Below are 19040 nucleotides of genomic sequence, written 5' to 3'. Positions count from 1 at the left end.
TTAAAGACTTTGAGTCTTAAGACTTTTAAGTTTTAAGACTCTGAACATATTGCTAGATACTGCCAGAACGTGTTGGCTATCCAACTTATACCTTATTATAAGTCACTTTGGTATCATCATTCTGTACCAATTCAAAAACAGGTTTACAAACTGAAGCTAAATCTCTGTAATATTAGTTTTTTTGTTGTTGTTGATGATGTGCCTTTAGAATTCCAGTTATATAATGTACGCTGCATTGTATAGTAAAGCCAACCATAAAATGTTTATGGGCATTCAACCACAGTTGTAGAAAACAAATAAAAGAAAATACTCTGAGAATAATGGTCTGTGGTGATATCTCAAAATCATGGTAACAAAATCTCAAACAAAATGAGATGCGTTCTTGCCCCCCTATAACTGAAACATGATCTCTTTATAAATAGTCTGCCTGTAAACAGCGTTTTGGGGGTGTTATAAAATATTAAGGAAATGACTATTGTGTTTGCCTGAAAATATAATTTGAAGCAAAATAGCAGATTTTTCTTAATTGCATGCATCTTAATATATGATAAATAGCAATATAACAAACAGTCCTTGGAGGATAGTATAAATATAGCGATTCGGCAGCAACTAACTCCTTAATTTGCACATCTAATTCTTTCTTTCTCCCCTGACTAATTACGATGCACTGATTTAACGTCCTTCTCTGATTGCTGCTTTATATTTCTTTTGATCTTTATTTTAAGAGGAGAGAGATTGTCTCAATGTGTCTGTTTTTACATCTGAGCTATACCTAAATTCAAAAAATATGTATAAAAAAAGTTAAATTCTTTGATGGCATCAGATTTCTTTGATAATATATTGCCAGGGAGTAAACTTGTTCTATACTTCATGTAATCTTGTATGGCAAGTACCAGTGTGCAATGTCTGTAGAATGCAGACCTGAAAGTGGCATTCACTGCTGTGCATTTTTCTAACCAGCATGATGCATCATGAATTCAAACAATGGTGCTGATTTCTCTTTGGATTGAAAATGATTGCAACTCCAAGTGGAAGAAACTTCACAGTTTGGAAATCATTAGGAAATTTTAATAAGGTCCATTGAAAAATAAGATTGGTGTTAGTAGCAGGCCTGAAAATTATACTCAGTTGCAGGAGAAGCTTAATTAGTCATCTTTATGTTGTTCCGATACTTCAAACATCTGTTTTTAAACAGCTTTCCCAGAAACTCAGGGAGAAAAAAATAAGCTCCTTTATAGGATAGCCTTCATTCCCATGTGGTAAGATTAAATCATGTTTCAGAAAATAGTACAGAGGGATGCTTTTGCTGCCACAGGAATTCCCCAATTGCTTTGTTCAGCAAGAATACCGTAAAATAAGAAATGCTTCGCTAAAACTTGATCAGCAGCCTATCATACTGAAAGCAATGAGCAAAGCCAGGTAAAAGACATGATGGAAATTTTGGTGCTATTAACACAGACATTAAGTTTTTGGCTTTGAAGCATACATATTCATGAAACTTGCAACTTGCCTTCAGTTCCTGTAGTTGTCTAACTGAAAGAACCGAATTACCATTTTAGTGATGTTTTGCTTCCAATTTATACGGGGCAAAATAATAGGGACTTGGTGCTTTCTCTTTAAAATATTTTTTTAGGACTTGTCATTTAAATTAAATGAAACTTAGAAGTAGAATAAATGTTGTGGGACAGTGTTCAAAGTACTGGTTGATCAGAAATAATGAATTTATTTAAAAATAAATTTCTCTTTTTGTTATAACTTCCACTACACAAATGTATACGTGGTATTGTTAATCTATAATCAAAGTCTCCATACAGGGGGTATGACCTTATGTTAAAGGTGAATTGATCTGATGGAGCAATTTGGCACTGGTTATGAGCAAATACAGTTCAAACAGAAAGAAATACCCTCAGTGCTTTAAAAAGGCAAAATTCACAAAGCTAAGATGCAGTTGAACAAACTCTTACAACTCACAGATACTTACTTACATGAGTAAAAGAATTTGTGAGACATTAAAAATCTAGTACAAAAAGGTACGTAAATCTAGTGTTTGGGAAGAAGAAATAAACCTAATTTGTACAAGAGAAAGGATACCATTTTAAATCATTGCATTAGGATCTATTTGCACTTTCCTAAGGTTGTGTTGGACTTTGTATGAAGTCTCTAAATTGAGACAGGTATCATTTAGGAAGTGCATCACTGACAAACGTATGAGCTTGCAGATGAAATACTTGAGGACTTTTTTGGCCTGTGTTGTACATGCACTTCACTTTACATCTGTTCATATGCCTTCTTGAAAAGTAAAATCAGAGTCCTTTATAAGGCATAAGCTTAGGAGTATCTCTCTCATTTCAGTAAGAGGTTCCAGTCATTCATTTTCACATTCTCACTAAACCCTCGATTGTGCTGGGAGAAACATACTGTAAGTCTCGTCAGTTTCTCAGGGAACTGATCCAGATTTAAAATGATCCGACGGGGAGAATTAATTTTAACACCTATCGATTCCACAGTATGGTGTACCATGTTCGTTTCTAAGCAATTTTGCTTTCATAACCAAGGAAGGGGAAGGAAGCAGTACAAAGCAGCAGTGAATGTGGGCATGGATAGCAGTGGGCTTGAATAACCCACCCTTGCTGGCAAAGAGAACGCTGATAGAGCTGTAGCCTGCAGCTGGTGTTCAGGTAGTGCTAGTGTCTGTTATTTGAAAATGGGCTAACCTTGGAAAAAAGGATGAGATTTTCCTGAAATGGTAGGGAATTTTCCAGAAGAACGCACCTCAAGCTTTTTGCTTTGTAGTGGCCAAGTTCTGTTCAGATCATACATATATCTAATCTTTTTTCTTGCAAGTCTGTGAGCGGGAAATTGAGAGTAACTTTTAGTTACTGAAATAATCCAGATTTGTAACTTGTAACTAAGTACAGGACCGAACTTTCAACGCTCTATGCATCAATTTCCTTTTTTTTCTGTAGTCTGACATGTAACTTGCTCTATGCAAAGTATTTATTGAATTGCAGGGGGCATTTTCTTGTGGACCTTTTGCAAAGTATTAGAGTTTGCTCTGGACCTAGTTTAGTCTCATTCATTAAAACTTACAAATTTTGTTTGTGTTTGAATACTATGCTGACCATTCTCAGGGGAGTTGTGGAGGTAGAGTGTGTATTCAGCATTCTCATTTTAAGCACATGTCAGAATGATGCGGTCATTTCTGCATGCTTAATTAAATCTAATGCTATTCATATGCACCTGTTTCTTGTCACCTTCTTCTATATATGTTTATTTATTTTTCTTCTCAACGCAGAGCTCTTTTTGATTATGACAAGACTAAAGATAGTGGCCTTCCAAGTCAAGGGTTGAACTTCAAATTTGGCGATATTCTCCATGTCATTAATGCTTCTGATGATGAATGGTGGCAAGCACGGCAGGTAACTCCAGATGGAGAAAGTGATGAAATTGGAGTTATCCCAAGCAAACGCAGGTATGTCATAATATTGTATTGACTTTGTGATGTCTACTATTAAATTTTCTAATGAGTTTAATATTACACTATTTATACATAAGAAGGTGCCAAGTAAATGTTGTGTAATATGATGTTGCTGATGGCAACTCTGCAGTTGAGCATTAGACTTGGTTCAGAATTTTCCAGATTGAGAAAAACATTAAACTTCACGCTCCAAAATACTCCAAAAAATATTTTTAAAATTATTTTTTAAAAGTAAAACATTAGAATTCTTTTTACCCCAACACTGGGAAATGGGCAAGTCTTTCCTGGGTGGACAAAGCAGAGACACGCTGTTTGGCATCGGCAAATAAGAGATTACGAGGTCTGAATCTTAATATCTGCTGTTTGCTCATGGTTGAAGATACTCACTTAGGGACATGCTCTTTCTTTTTACACCTGGAATTGCTGAATCTATGCAATCACTTTAAGCTCCAAAGCCCTCACAGCTCATCAGTTGAGAAATAAAGCCCTGCTTTTCCAACACAATCTGCCATTCATTTTCCAAAGAGGTCATTAGCGACAAAAATCTGTACTACAGAAGGTGCACTATATGTTTACATTGTAAAAAGTACTAATTTGAAATTCTAGAATTTTGCTAATTTAACTGCTTTGTGTCTGTTCTTCTGGTAGAGTTGAGAAAAAAGAACGAGCCCGTTTAAAGACAGTGAAGTTCAATTCCAAGACGAGAGGAGATAAAGGGGTGAGTTTATGAAGTGCAAATTACACCTGGTGTTGTGAATGGTAACACATTTCAGTGGGTTATATATTCAGACTCTGTTTCAGTTTTTAGTGAAAAGGTGAAATAATATCAAATAGAAATAAAATTATTCTGAAAACTAAAGCAAATTTTAATAGTAAGCTGTTGCCAAAGCACTGCAAAATAAAGAGTTAGCTTAGAAATACATACTATTCCTAATACTGTAATGTAACAGGAGTTTGTATATACTAATTGGTTATTGAATAGTGCCATTTAGAACAGCACTACAAGTGCTGCTTATAAAGCCCTTTAGTACTTTGGTATGGATTGTGCTCTTGGACTTCTTTTTGGGGAAGAGGCTTACTACCAGTTTTCAGAAAAATTAAAATGTTTCTTTTGTTAATTTTTTAATGTGTCTAGAAAGCATTCAAAACAAAATTGATCAGCAGGGCCTCTGTGACTAATAAGAGGTTTTGTAATGTGCACAGTTACCCAGGCAGTATAAAGTAAATTCTTTCTTAGAACTGTGGATGCAGAAGCTTTAAAGAATTTTTGTGCAGTGGTATAGGCCACCAGAAACTCTAGTCTTTGCTCATCACTAGCCAGAAACACTTTCTACCTCACAGCTGTTTTTTCTCACCACTGCTCTCTGTTGGTACAGATACTGGTGCAGCTGTGCTCAAAGCATGTGAAGTAACCAATGCAGGTGAAAAGTAACCCAGTCCAAAAGACATTGTAGTCAAATCCCATGGTGCAGTTCACTGCTTAATATGTAAACCTTGCCCCAATAAGTGTGCTGGGGCAGTGGGAATGAGCAGTGAGAAAGCGAGGTAACTGCTTTCATAGCAATGGGAATGCTTGTAGCCTAAATTATAATAATTTCATCATAGTAAAACAGCCTTGTTTTCTTTGTTTTTTATGTGAGGCTTTTTTTTTACAAAGTAATGGCTGTTTTGAAATAAGATAAACAATTTCACAATCTTACAATTTTTTACCAACTATATATATATGGTAATTTCAACACTTAGATATGTGCATCTTAGGTGTAAGAACCTTCTAAAGTAAAAATATACTACCATTTATTTTAAAAAAAAAAAAAAGAAATATGCTCTTAGTTCCTGAGGAAGCTATTTTTTTTAGATATTTTTTCAAATAGCACAATGCTGTAACATTACTTATTACTGTAGGTGTGAAGGATTTTTTTGTCATTTATTTTAGTTACAATGATTTTGTAACTTCAAAAAATCAAACATAAAGTATTAAGGCTTCAGTAATTTATCTGGATACTTTGAAGATATCCAAATCCATATGTGCATTCCTCTGCTACATGGTAAAAGTTTCAATTTAGTTTACTAATGAAGAAAATGACAATTTTTTTTTTTGTAACAGTGTTATTTAAAGTGAAATCAGTATCTTCAGTTATTTTCTGATTAACAGTTACAGTCCTGCATTGAGGATTACTTTGATTATTGCATTTCATTTTCTTTTCTCTGTTTTGGTACATTCATATTTTCATATGGGAATAAAATGGTATCAACTGATGTGGTAATTCTTAACCTGGTTATTTTTATATTTTGAGTTCATTTTCTAGGGGTCATGTAAAAAACAAATGACTTAAGTATCTTAGATTGTTTAAACTGCGTTACGTAATTTTTCAAACATTACCATGTTCTTTGAGCAGATAATTGCATGTTTTTGTAGTTTGTCTACCAATAAACTGTAAACACTTAATTAGCTATGTATTTGAAATAGCATTTTGGCAATAGAAGAGTTAGTACACAATTACTGTGTACTAACAGCACCAAAGATATGCATGGAAAACTGAGTGGAAAAGCAACTACGCTTGCCATTGATACAGAACTGCAGTTCTTTTTCTTTAGTAACACTTCATTTTGCAAACACTCTTACACTTGTTCACAACCTTTTGCTTCAGCTGTAAATGTTTTAACAGTACAGTTTCTCTTTAAATTATTCTTCCTGTATTTGTCATGGTGGTATTTTTCCCAGTCTGCAACATACATGTCTTCATGGACTGTGTGCATTACTGAGTCTGTTAATTCTCCATGGACAGTATGAAATACCAACCTTGAACAATTAGTCAAAAGTTCTACATTAAAACCTTAAAAATAACCCTAGTGATAGCAAACATTAAAACCTATGTTCCTTTCATTTTAAGGAACACTAAGAAACTGGAGCAGAAATGTTTATTTTTTTGTTTGTTGCTTTCATATAAGCATTTACTTCACTTTCTGTGCTGCTTCTGTTTTAATATATTCTTGCTTATGATGCCTGTTCATGATTTGCAGTGGGCTTATGAAAAATTTAATACAATTACTGTGCATTTGCAACTAATAAGCAATTCTCTCCAGCTTTTTATAATCATGGTATCTTTTAAAAATAATCTTTTGGCTAATCTTTTATTCAAAATCAGTACAATATTACCTTTAATTTCTTTTTTTTTTGGCAATGGAACTGACTCTGACCATTATACATGCAGTATGTGAAACTTAATATTACCTCAGTAGGATTTCTAGAGAAGGTTAAAATTATCAGTGTTATGAAATATTTTCAAAACTAAAATAAAGAAAATGATTATCCTTTACGAAATAAAAACATTAGCTACGTCTTGTAATTATACAAATAGCAAAATCTCACCACCCAACAAAACTGCACCATTTTTGCTTTGTTATTATTTCTTATTTACATATTCTTTTGCCCAAACCGAGTGTCTTGTCCCAATGGGACAATTATATAGATGTGAGACTTCTACCTCTCAGAATTCATGTTACAGTATTTTTCAGTATGCTCAGCAAATATCTAATCTTTTGGGCATACTTCTTTGTCACCTTCATTCTGTAGGTTCCAGTAATGTTTCTGTTTGAGAAGTCAATTCCAATGATTTGTTGGTTTCAGATAAAGAAGGTCAAAAGGACCGTAACCCAAAACCTTGCCAATGCCAACCATGGTTCCTACAAGCATATGGTTGGCTTGAAAACAGTTCTTTTGTCCATGTGTGCGGTCAATAGGTTACCAGCTCTTACAATGGAATGACAATTTTAGTGGAACACAGATGCCAGCCAATTAAAAACAGTGTTCAGTGTTGCTATCGACAGAGCTTTGTGCTCATGATACCGATGATGCACCTATGGTACAATATGCCTCTTTTACACCTGGTAGTTTAAAGTGAACTTTTTTGACAGTGGTAGTGAAAATATCACTGGATTTTTCACTGGGTGATATTGCCAAGCAAGTCTGTATTAAAACAGGTGGCCAGAAGGTTTGTTAATACTTGGAGCAGGATGCAGCTTATGTTGCACTATAGGTATTCTCTTCAGGAAGGCCAAATTCTTGTTTTGTACTTGTACCAAAGAAGGTGGGCCATGATTTGAAAAATGCAGTCCTTTATGACTCGTACATATTACTATATATCACTCCATCATTGGTGCTGATAGCAAAGGTAGTATGACTTCTTGCAACTGTGTTGCATAAGGAAAGACGAGCTCACACTGGATTAAATAAGATAGATAATAATTGAAAATAAACATACTCTAAATTGTAGAAATAGCTGTTAATAGGATCTTTTGATGTGTGAATTGAATATATTTTGATTATTTCTAAAATTAGCTTTTTAAAAATGGTTCTGCAGAAGTTTTATCACTTCCTGTGGCATATCAGCTGTGTTTGGCTTACAAGTAAGTAGTGCCCCAGCACTGTAAGATCTCAAAACCAAGCTGGTCATTTTCCTACTTTTGCTGTTCTCCCAGTAATAGAATTTCTACAAACCAAATGACACAAACATGGCCAATTACGTAGTCTGACAAAACTGCTTAGATGATTCACTTATGCCTAAAGGAAATAAAAGAAATTTCAGCTAGCATGAAATTAGCTGTATTGGTTCCATGCATAAGTGCAATAAAAAGTGTTACTGACCTATTTATACATCAAGGCTCTTTATTTACTTTCTATAGAACAGTAAGCTAGAGATGCTGCAGTCACATAATGTCTCCAGCAAAAGACATGACAGATGACTAAAACATTTATGTTTTAGTAATTATACCTGTAAGCATACAGATACATGAATGAAAATACATTCGTGCCCTCGAATCGCTTTATCGCTTAAACAAAAAGCATGATAATAGTTGATACGCAAATGGGCAGATATACATATGTCTATATTGGTAGCTCAAGAAATTTTCTTAGCAGTTAACATCAGCAGTTGCTGAGTATGGGCCTTGGACATGCAGGGTTTTTCATGTTAGAGTTCTTCGCTAGAGATGCACAGCTGAGCAATAATTACTACAGTAAACAAATGGAATGAGTTGGTATCTTTTGACAGTAGGCCTTGGTAATGGGATGCAGGCTTTCTTAGAACAAAGTCATTTTTTCCAATAAACTTATAATGAATTGCAATAATGAAAGACTGAAACCATTTTTTTTCTTCTGGATATTTTAGAGAGATACTTCCCCCTCCCCCCACACACACACTTTTTTCCTATTTCACTGTTACTTTCATAATTTTACCATAAGAGAATTCAATACAGTGCTAGCTTTTAACTTTTTCATTGTTCTGTGGTATTTTATTTAGCAGCTATCACCAAAGTACTTACAGTTTTGCCTTTTCAAATGGGTAATACTGGCAGATATTTCTGGTGAGCTGTTATGGCGCCATTTGTTTGTAAGTGTACATATTTGCATGTGTAAATATCTGCCTTTTTTTTTTCTTGAATGGCTATAATCCCTAAATTAGATAATATCCATGATTTAATTGGCTTTGTTTGAGTTCATTCTGGTTTGGCCATCTTTTGACAGCCTAGTTTTTCACATCTCGTTACACTCACAGCAAGCCTGGTCGTGAAATACAGGTCAGGCCTCACAGGGTAGAGCAGCCTGACAATTCTCTTGGAAGTAAGCATGTGAAATACAGAGGGGGTGAGCAAAGCCATGATCCTCATCTCTCTCTACTTTATATGAGCTGAGAAGACACTGTTAAATTGGAATATGCACTGCATAATGTGGTTATAGGAGTCAGCTTCCACAAAGCTGCTGGTCTGGGCCTTTGTTCACACAGAATTAGACATCCTTTGTTTTGCCCCTCCTTCTCTTCTTCAGCAGTCATTCAATGACAAGCGTAAAAAGAACCTCTTTTCCCGAAAATTTCCCTTCTACAAGAACAAGGACCAGAGTGAGCAGGAAACCAGTGATATTGACCGTAAGTATGTGGCACTCAATGAGAGAAAAGCACACGTAGAAGGGCCTGCTAGATTGCAGTAGGGTGTTACTATGGAGACAGTTTCATGAGCTGCAACAGGCTAATGAGCTCAATGTGCAGATGACAAACCAATTTATAAAATAAATGCAATCATTAGTTTGCTCTTTAGGTAAATTGTAACCAAAGAATGTCCCAGTTTGTAGTAAACTGGATAATACTGTCGAATACATATGTGTAACTGGAGGAGGTAACAGCTCTCCAGTGCTGTCAGTAATGGTTCCTCAGGCCTCACTCTGAGGAGAGTGCAGAGCAGCAAAGCAAGTGCGGCTGAGTTTACACGGCTCTCCAGTCAGTCCCTTTAGACTGGTAGCTTCAAAGTCATTCTATTCTAATTTGCTTTTCTTAATGAAGAGAAGGTACTTCAGAATTGTTGTTGCCTGCACTAAAAAAAAAAAAAAAAAAAAAAAAAAAAAAAAGTCTTCTCAAAAAGTATTTTTGCAGATTCAGACCAGGTCTGTTATAAGCTGCAGTCTCTGCTGTTTGCACCAGTGATAACACTTCATGTGCCGATCTGGTTAAATCCTATGGACTTATCTTCCCCTGTGATGTTCTGGGAACTGTCTCCTGTCGTAGCGCCAATTTTATATATTACTGACAATTATTTTCTTTGTGATTGTCTTTTTATTGCTTGCCCTCTGGGGACTACTCTGCAGGAGGTCCCTGACGACATGGGATCAAAAGGCCTGAGTAAGTGATCAAAATACTCCCAAGTTATTTTAACCTCCATCTGAAAAACTACTTTTTTTGAACAGATCTCTTTGAGACTGGTGCTCTACTGGCATAAGGAGGTTGACTAAAAATGTTTCATAAGATTTTTCTGATTTGTAATGTTCTGGGGATTTTTGCTTTCAGGAACATGTTACTTTTTAAGTGATTATGACATTAGTGGGTTTTTGTTGTTGTTCAGAAGCTTACCAGCACTTACTTACTTGTCCTTGATAGTGACTGTATTTGTAAATTTGTTGACACATTTTGCTAATGTCATTTTAGTATTTGTTTTGTGTTTTATTATTTAAAAAATGACTTTTCACGGTCATAGCACAACTGTTATTATAATTTAAGTAGTTGGCAGTCCTTTCTCTAGGTGATGGATATCTTCAGCTCTATAAAAACAAGACAAAGAAAAGCTTTCCTTAACAGATGCCGTAAGAGTTTTTCTCTGAACTCTTATGATGCTATTAGACCACCACTGACTAGGTAGAGAGGTAGCTGATAAAGGAGATACATAAGTATTAATTTTGTTTCCTGCAGAAAAGCCTGGTAACTAACTGAATACAGGAAGGTTCAAAAGTTGCTGAATACCATAACAGATCTGTTTACACAGACATCACCTCTGGACTAAAATAAACAGTCATAACATTTCTTTCATGGTGGATATTAAAAAAGTAGATTGTTAGGCGTTTATGGGATAGTAAAATTAGTCACTAAAGATAACATTTCTTCCAAGGGCGTAACTGTTCCCTTTATTCTCATCCTCTATATTATGTTCAGTGTTCCTGAAATTCCACATAGGAAGTAGGATACTTCTATGCTTGGCCTCAGTCACTTAAGTAAATAAAAATGCTGGTAGAAATAAAATTAATCTTCCATTTCTGAAACCAGTTTCATGGAGATTATTGATCTGGAGCAGAATATCAATTATAATCAACTTCTGTGGCCTTATAATCATTAAACTATGTAATATGGTCCAGAAATATCACTAGCTGGTTCTGTAAAAAGACAAATGTCTATTTTGAGCCTTTTTTTCAGCAGTCCGACTTCTGGAAACTGCCTTACCATGCTTAATACAAGCTCTACTACCTTGGCTCTGCAAGACTGTTAGTAGACCAAAATTGTTAATAGACCAGTTATCAGTTTATTGCAACTTGTGTTCTTAATTGACGAGTACAATGTCTTGCCTAGAAGGCAATTCCTGCATGAGGCTGTTAAACATTTATTTTTGTCTTCCATGCCTATATGGGCATTCCTTTTCCAAAGCAAGAAAATGAAATGGAAGTAGGTCCGAATTTCTGGTACTCACAAACATTTGTGAATATGTTGTCTCCTGCACAGAAATAAAGTGGAAGGAGTTCGTTCTAATCAGAGATGTTAAAGATATTGGCCAATTTAAAAACATATGTATTTTAAAAGGTTAATTAGTTTACATATGACTGATGATTTTTTGATGTTTATCAGTCACTAAGACATACTTGTTTCATACCTGTTTTCTTTCCTTTGGGGTCTTCTCTTTAATCTTTTGGTGGAAATGAAAACAGTATGTGTCAATATGTGTCGTTCTATGCACACAGCTACATAATATCAAATTTAATTTTATTTATTTTGTGAAGGTCAAACACAAATTTCCTTGTACAGTCTTAAACTGTGAACATAACAGTGCTTTTCATTAGAAAGAGATGGTCGCTTGGTGGCATGAAAATTTTTTCATTACAAAAAGCTTCAACAATATCAAAATTGACATTTGTTCTTTAGATTTGTACAATTTGCAAGTAACAGAATAGGTTGATATTTAATGTTCTTCAGTTGAGTTATTGTCATAAACATGTTTAATGTTTTCTGTTACACATAGATTAAAGTAAATACACATTATAGCTTAAAGTTACTGAAATATTTTGATTATGATGAAGAAGACATGAAATTCATATGGATGCTCTCGAATAGAAGTTAGGAGCTTTTGAGTACTAAATCCTTACTAGAGGAAACAGTGTAGTAGCTGAGTATCTGTTATTGAATGTGCTTAACTGTATTTCCTGAAACATATTCCAGGACTCCATAAAATACATAAATTGCCTACATGAAAAATGACATTCAGGATCCCATAGTTCTTGCACAACAAAACTAATTTTGAAGTGAAAACCAAAAAAAAATGCAGGGTTGCATATGAAATGTGAATTAGTGTACTTTTCATAATCTTATTTTGATGTGCTATTTAATGTTTTTTCTTTTTATTAACATCCATTCCTTTTGTGTGAAATTAAGCTTGATCCTGAGAGCTATGAGAAGTACCTTAAAACTTTTATATGCAGTATGTATTGATTTCAGCATTTTGATATCACTGTTGTCGTTCATCTGGATTATTTTTGTCAGTTTGCTTTCCTTTGAATTCATGCCATTAGTGTGTGTTCCTTATTTTTTTCCATTGTGTTGCAATTTCAGAGCATGTAACCTCTAATGCCAGCGATAGTGAAAGTAGTTACCGTAAGTGTTTTTAAGTTCTTTGTTTATTTAGAACCTTTGTTTAGTAGCTCTTTGTTTTTGTCTGTCTGTCTTTTCTGGGTATTTACATGTTAAATAGAACTTCACATTACACTTCAGGTGAAATCCATGTTCATGTGTTTGTTGGGTACTGCAAAATTTGCTGCTGTTTTTTTTTTTTTTTAACTGATTAGAGAAAATCATTGCAAACCTCCTTCATGGATATTTTTTGTGGTTTATGATTGTCTTAGTTCAGCTTAATTTGAATTAATTCCTAATTTTTTTTAATTATGCATGCTAGCTACAGCTGTTAAAAGCCAAATGTGCAGTTAATGTTGACAAATATAATTGTATGTAGTTGAGCTTAATAACTGAGAGCATAACTAAACTGTGTAATCTGTTCAATAGTGTAATAACTATCAGCAGTATTTGATACTCAGATATAACAAATAGATACTTCTAATGAAAATGAAGATGAGCAAACATGTATTTACCCTTGCTTTTCAGCTTTCATATCTCTATTCTGTCAAGCGTGGGTGCTTAGTCTGAATTGTCTTCAAAGCATATGACACATGTTAGTTGCTGGAATCAGTTATGATAAATTAGCATGCTAGATCCACGCTTGTGTGCGTGCCCCCACCCCCAGTATATCTTCTAAGTACTAGGCTGAATTAGCTTTTTTACTAACCCAAGCTAAAGCGCTATTTACTTCTACCCAAGCTATAAGAACAGCACATGCTACCAGTATGTAATAGTGTAATATGCTGGATGCTGCTGCTCTACAATGCTTTCTTGTTCAAAAAAACGGGGGTGGGGAATTGTCCCGTTTCAGTCCCATTGGTAATTTCCAGTGAACAACTCCTTGATAAGGTTGCTGAGTTCACACCTGAAACCTGGGATAGAGCAGAGCGGGAAGACAAAAACACTGAGGATTTGAAGAGGAACAGAAAAAGGAACAGTAAAAGTCAAGCAGTGTGACTAAGTGGCTCACTGATCTGCTCCTGGGTGCCTGTTAACCGTGTAAGAGGCGCTTCAGAAACAGATATTGTATATGTTAGGATAATGAGGAAAGTGGTTCACGAACAGTTACATCTGTTTGGAAGCTGCAGATACTGTCAGGAGTATTGAGCCTCGATTTTTCATACAGATGATTACATTCATGGAGAGAATTTATATGTGTACAGAAATCCTCAGTGCTTACAATGCTTAATACTGTTGTAGACTAATTGCAAAAAAAAAAAAACAAAAAAAAACAGGGGAGGCATTTCATGGCATTCATGTTCACTGAGAATAACAGATTTAAGCATGTATCAAAGTTGCTGTTGCCTATATGACTAACTTATAAATTTTAACCATTTTTAGTGATGTGCCATTAAAGCTATCTAACTGTGACTGTTTCTCCGTAAATTTGCTGCTTTCTTCTTTTTTCCAAGTTTTTCGAGGAAAAACCTTGCTTTATTAAGAGCTTGCTTTCTTTACATTTAAAGCTCATTATTGGTACTACTAGTTAGCTTTTTACATCTTTATTACCTGAGAAGCCCTGATTTTATTATGAATGTCATGGATTTGCTAATCCGAATGTGTAATTCCAAGCACTTTTTATTAAAATGATTTTTTAATTTCTTTTTACTGCTGTCTAATATGAAAGTTATCTTGATTACAGATGAGTACGGTTGTTCAAAAGGTTCATTCTATTAATATTCATTTTTCCACAGTATTGAAAAAGCAATGACAATATATACTTTTGGCCCTCAATCAGGGAATGCTTTATACTTGTTATTATCTCTTTAATAGTTTGCTTAACTAATTTTTGACCTTATAGCAATGGGACTTTTCCAAAGAAGTATCTAATTATACGTTAGCTGGATATTTCATAGATGAGTTGATAGTCAGTGATTCCCTATTCTTCTCCCTAGCCTAAAAAGGGTTCTGAAAGTATATACTGTCCTTCTAAAATCCATTTGCATGAGTGACTTTTTGAGATATTAAAATATACAGGTTGCATGTTTTCATGTCTGTCTTAATGTATTCCTCACTTGCAATACTTTAAATTAAAATGCTCGTTCATGTATTGCTGTAGCACAGTTGGAATGAAAATTTTTACAAATAAGAGAAATCTTTATTTCTCTTAGAGATTGTAAAGTTCAAATTTAAAAGATCAGTGGTCCTTGCTATCAAAGAACGTAAATATAGAAGCAATATATGAATTTATAAAAGCCTTCATCTGCCATCTGTTTCTGTAAGACTGATACAGCATTAGTGTGTACCTCTGTATGAATTCCAAAGAATGTTATAAAATCTACACAAGTGAGTTACTGAAGCATTGTATTTTATTCAAAGTTCATAGTTTTGTCATATAATTTAAGCTTGTGCATTCTGAATTATAAATTCTCTGCTGTCATGGAAGTATTGGACTACAAATGTTCTTTTAGAGAGATGGCAACTGAGGTATATTTTAGATGCTTTCACTAACATTTAAGAAACTTGCAGCTGTCAAAGGTCAAAACTTAGTTCTTGTAGTTTCATTCACTGCTAATATGCTTTCTGAAGCTGAGAACAATACGAAACATTTTTCATTTTCAAATTCATCTTTCAAAAATCCTTAATAGTAGTTAAGCAGTAGAGACAACATAATACTTTGTTGTGGAACTGAAGTGGTTGAAAGTGTTTATATAAATGCCACTTCATGAAAAATTTACTGGAAGAGATATACGCCTTGACATACATGTTTTCGGCTCTGTGTAAGTATAGGAAAATGCTGTAAAAGCTGGCTTCAAAGTATGGAAAATGCTAGTGATGATGGTAGCATTGCCTCTAGCAGTGAATGGTACCATGCATGCATTTGGTTCAGGGAAACATAAGAGCATTTCAATAATGCTTTAAAATGTTTGTGCTTGACATGCTAACGTATCTTAAGAAATTATACTGTATGTGTCTTCTGCTTTTAAAATTTTGTTTGGCTTATCTTTGTAATTTTTATGATTCATCGCTCTTGAAAAATGTCCTCCATCAGTATCATTGTAATGCATATTTTACTGCAGAATATCTATATCATTGTGGTTCATTAAATGACTCAATGTAAATATTACTGGTTTAGAAAAGCACTTCATAGATATTTCTTTGCATTTATATTTTTAGGTGGCCAAGAGGAATACGTGTTGTCATATGAACCTGTCAATCAACAAGAAGGTTTGTAGATCTCAATTAACACAATATTCATCCTAAAGTATCAGAATGCTCTATGTGCCCTTACGTATTGAGCAGCATAATAAACTTCTTCAGTTTTTTTTAAATGTTTGCTACCATTATTAAAATGAATAAAGCATAAAGGCATAAATTATTAAATACAATTGATATATTATTTAGCACGTAATCCAAAGGTGTGCTAATTAACATTGCTTCTTTCCATTTTGTGGTTTACATTGTGTAAGGAGAATAGGGTATATTGAAGTTACATCAGTGTGAACCTCAGAAATAATAGTTTGCCTCAGTTTAATATTGCTTTAGCAATTGTACTATTGCTGTTCTTTTTTTTTGTCACAGCAAAAATCATACCGGATTATTTGTGTATTGTAGCAAGCTTTAGTTGAAGTGTTTATAAAACATTGCAGTCTCATTTCTGTATGTGCTTCTTATATGGCTTATTTGGTTAGAAATTGCCAAATAAAAATTGTCAGGAAAAAAAATATGAATGAAATGAAAATTAATAGAAGAAAACACCTCATCACATTTGGATTTAGATTTTTTTCTTTTCTGATTTTTAATGGGATCCTATCATTTCTTTTCCACCTTGGTCCTGGTCATGCTTCACTGTGTATAATAGAAGTTGAATTTTTACTCTTCTGTTTACCACATTGATTTACATCATCTGATACATTGCTCATATATTTAGAAATATAATTTGTAAAAAAACATACTTATCTCTAGTACCTATAAAATATGGTAGCAAACAAAGTAAATATACGTCATACACAAATTGAATTAATAGGATCTAAGAGAATTCTTTTAGGACTATATTATCACCACTGGAAGGAATTAGTTTCAGGAGTTAAATTAAAAATGTATCTTATAGGTCAAACTTTAACTTGGATTTACTTGTGTACTAACGACAGATTGAACCTAAAACTGAAATTTATACAGCTGAAATGATATGCTAATGACTAGATATTTAGACATTATTGTCTTCATTGCTCTTGCAGTATAATTAGATATCTTCTGCTTGTCCTTAAATTCCAACGAAAAGCCCTTTATTACTTTCTAACAAATGAAGCATGTGTTAAAAGATGCTGTAATTCATTTTACAGGGGTGTTAGTAGTTAAAGAAACTATAGCTGAATGTTTTCATATGCAAGTATTTAAGTGGTAGTCTTGGAAGTAATAAAGAAGCTTTTCCCAACAGAGAACTCAAATTTTAAGAACTGTCCTTGAATTGAAAAGATATTCAAACTTCTCATTTTTCTGTTTTCATTCAAATGAAGGGTGTTACTTTGTGATTCAAGCCTCATCTTCAGTAGTCACCCGGAGCAGTCATTTGAGAGTAAATATCTGACATCTTTGACTGCTATCTTAGTTAATATACATTATACTTTTTTATTATTATTATTTTTAGGAGTACATATTCTTTTAAATGTTAAGACTGTTACCATATGATAAAGTTTATTTTGCTGAAGTTTGAAGGGTAGTAACCTCATTGAAATGTAACTTATTTTATTTCCTTATGTTTAATAGTCAACTATACTCGACCTGTGATTGTTTTGGGACCCATGAAAGACAGAATAAATGATGATCTGATCTCAGAATTTCCAGACAAATTTGGCTCATGTGTTCCACGTAAGTATCAGCAAATACTAAAACAATTCTGTGTCTTTTGCTATTTTTTGATAGACTTATCCTCTGTATATCAAGTTTTAAAACTTAATGTATTGTCTAAGCTTTGTAAGAGCTATCTTAATTGTCAGTCATATTTTTGCTTGTGACAATTTTGCAGTATAAATGGAAGACTAGTTTTGGATGTTGTAGGGAAAAAAAGTCACTGTTTCTTGTTTTGCTTTAAAAATTACTGGTTTATATTTAAAGATACTACTAGACCAAAACGAGATTATGAGGTGGATGGACGTGATTACCATTTTGTCACTTCTCGAGAGCAAATGGAGAAGGATATTCAGGATCACAAATTCATTGAAGCTGGCCAGTACAATAATCATCTTTATGGAACAAGTGTCCAATCAGTGCGAGAAGTAGCAGAAAAGGTAAATCAGTGCCAGTTACTTTCATTTACTGAGGTGATTATCTGACTGTACTGAGAGGGGAAAATAGAAGAATGGCAAGAAGCCACTAGGAACTCTGTAACTTTAAAAGGACTTTGTACAAAACTAGAAACAAGGTGCATTGTCACAAATGCATTTAAGAGAAACAGAGTATTGTGGTTATATTACTGGAAAAGGGCAACTGCAGTTTTTTCTTGTTATAAAAAAAGAATAGGATGGAAAAATATTGGAAGCAGAGGCTAATTAGTTTTCATACATAGATGATTAATAATAGTGGTGGTGGAGTTGATTAATATGATGATCCATTTGATGATACAGACCTGTGTGGAAAAAAATCTTAAATCTGTGTGCCCTTCATGGATTTATTTGACAAAGGGGAAAGAGTGAATGTAGTAAACCGTTTTAGAAAAACTGCTTATGTGAATGCCACTACATTTCAAAGGCTGTTTTCTTCATTGTTTTTGTCTAGAAGAGGTTTTCATTAACTATTTCTTGCAAATATTTCTTTATTTGAGATCCCTGAAAAAAAGTGGGAGAAACTTCTTAGACCACTTCTTAGAGTACAATGTTTATTTTAAAGAGAATGGATTTGTGAAAAATCCTTTGCAAATGTTTCACATTAGGTTGATGAATGTTGTTCTAGTTAATTTACAAATACAGTGCATTTACACTAGAGAATATCTGATCTGTATGACAGACGAAACAGCTATTTTCTAGGTGGGAACTCATAAGCATGAGCACTTTTTTTGGACACACAGAGGTAAGTGTGGTTAATCTGTGTGACATGGGATTGTAGTTAGTCCTCAGGAAAGAAGTGTAAATCATTCTGGCCAAGTGGATAAGTATGGTTATTTCAGGCAGGAGTAATTTACTGGAATCAAAAGCAGGGAGAAAGGGTGAAATTTTGTGGTTTATATAATGTTTTCTTCTGCCGTCTTACCAACCCTATTGAATACAGCCTGGTCCAGTGGTAGATAGTGAAAAAAAATTAAGAAACAGAAATTAATTACAAAATCATTAAAGGAAATGAACAATACTTGGGGAGGCTGGATGAAGTTGTAAAGCTTTCATATGTCATTAAATGATGAAACAATTCATTGAATAGCTTAAACGTTACAA

General features: G+C 34.0%; 1 protein-coding gene across 8 annotated transcripts in view; it reads left to right on the top strand.

Moving 5' to 3' along the window:
- The window catches only part of DLG1 (discs large MAGUK scaffold protein 1), a gene marked incomplete at its 5' end in the record, with an annotated part of 148738 nt that overhangs the window by 122942 nt on the left and 6756 nt on the right, over window positions 1–19040 (top strand). For 4 of the 8 annotated variants that reach the window (XM_082766956.1, XM_082766953.1, XM_082766958.1 and 1 more), the window contains 7 exons: window positions 3296–3472; window positions 4127–4196; window positions 10116–10149; window positions 12616–12657; window positions 15793–15843; window positions 17383–17484; window positions 17731–17903. In XM_082766956.1, the coding sequence (XP_082623082.1) occupies window positions 3296–3472; window positions 4127–4196; window positions 10116–10149; window positions 12616–12657; window positions 15793–15843; window positions 17383–17484; window positions 17731–17903 (649 nt within the window). Of the gene's footprint in view, window positions 1–3295; window positions 3473–4126; window positions 4197–9302; window positions 9403–10115; window positions 10150–12615; window positions 12658–15792; window positions 15844–17382; window positions 17485–17730; window positions 17904–19040 lie in introns of all 8 variants that reach the window. The other 4 variants (XM_082766955.1, XM_082766952.1, XM_082766954.1 and 1 more) reach the window with 2 other exon arrangements.

The sequence above is a fragment of the Aythya marila genome, assembly GCF_965140915.1.
Source record: "Aythya marila genome assembly, chromosome: 9".
In the NCBI taxonomy this organism is placed as follows: Eukaryota; Metazoa; Chordata; class Aves; order Anseriformes; family Anatidae; genus Aythya; species Aythya marila.
This window is presented reverse-complemented; position numbering and strand designations above follow the sequence as displayed.